This window comes from Marmota marmota, unplaced genomic scaffold (assembly GCF_001458135.2).
Source record: "Marmota marmota marmota unplaced genomic scaffold, marMar, whole genome shotgun sequence".
Taxonomy (NCBI): domain Eukaryota; kingdom Metazoa; phylum Chordata; class Mammalia; order Rodentia; family Sciuridae; genus Marmota; species Marmota marmota.
Genome location: NW_026000207.1, coordinates 3,724,013 through 3,724,768, shown reverse-complemented (window position 1 = coordinate 3,724,768; position 756 = coordinate 3,724,013). Strand labels below are relative to the sequence as shown.

The window sequence follows — 756 nt, the reverse complement described above, 5'->3', positions numbered from 1 at the left end:
CACCCAATCCCGGGCGCCGTCTCTTGGAGTCCGGCGACCGGGAACGTTGAGAGCGGGACGCTGATTGGCCCCCGTCTCCTTCCGCCACTCCCAGCGAACGCTCAGCCCTCTCCGCGAGGGCCTCCCGCGCCCCGGTGTCCCCCTCCCCGTCTTCCCCAAGTCCCCTGAAGCCTCCGGACCTGAACATCCTCGTTGCGAAGCTCATCTATGAGCACCGCAATGGGGTAGAGCGAGTCGTCGCCGTCGGCCGCCGCCATCTTGGCTCCGTCTTGTTCCTGTCAGACTGCGGCCAGCGCTGTGCTGAAACGGGGTTAGGGAGGGGCAGAGCTGGGAGGAGGAGGAAAGGCGGACGTGGGGGCGCCCGAGCCACTCTACAGGGGCTGCCCCACAGTCATTGGCCGCGCTACGGGACGCCAAGCCCGCCCTTCTTTGGTCTGGGCAAGTGAAGTCCCGCCCACTGCCTATTTACCATTGAGCGAACGAAAGAGATTGGCTTGCCGAGGAAAGGAAGCGGAAGTACGGGGTTTCTTAGCGACCGAGATTGTACCCGCCTACGTCGCTGCTAACAACGGCTGAGACGAGCAGTTGCTTCTAACCAATGAGGACCCGGGAGCGGGAGGAGGCAGATCTGTCCTTTGGCAACTCTGGGAGCAGGCGTAGCTTTTCTTGTGGAGGCCCGCAGGTTTGCGGGTCCTGGATGGCCTAGCTGCGGTTCGGCTGGGCTGGAGGACCGCCTCCCGGCGCCTTTGTGCGGGA

The 756-nt window shown here is 64.4% G+C and overlaps 1 protein-coding gene across 1 annotated transcript in view; it reads right to left on the bottom strand.

The window, feature by feature from the left end:
- The window catches only part of Ppp2r1a (protein phosphatase 2 scaffold subunit Aalpha), a 31,224-nt gene extending 30,822 nt beyond the window's left edge, over window positions 1–402 (bottom strand). Inside the window, exon 1 of the mRNA XM_015505560.2 lies at window positions 180–402. Within this exon, the coding sequence (XP_015361046.1) occupies window positions 180–257 (78 nt within the window). The 5' untranslated portion in view covers window positions 258–402. The remainder of the gene's footprint in view (window positions 1–179) is intronic.
- Window positions 403–756: the final 354 nt, after the last annotated feature.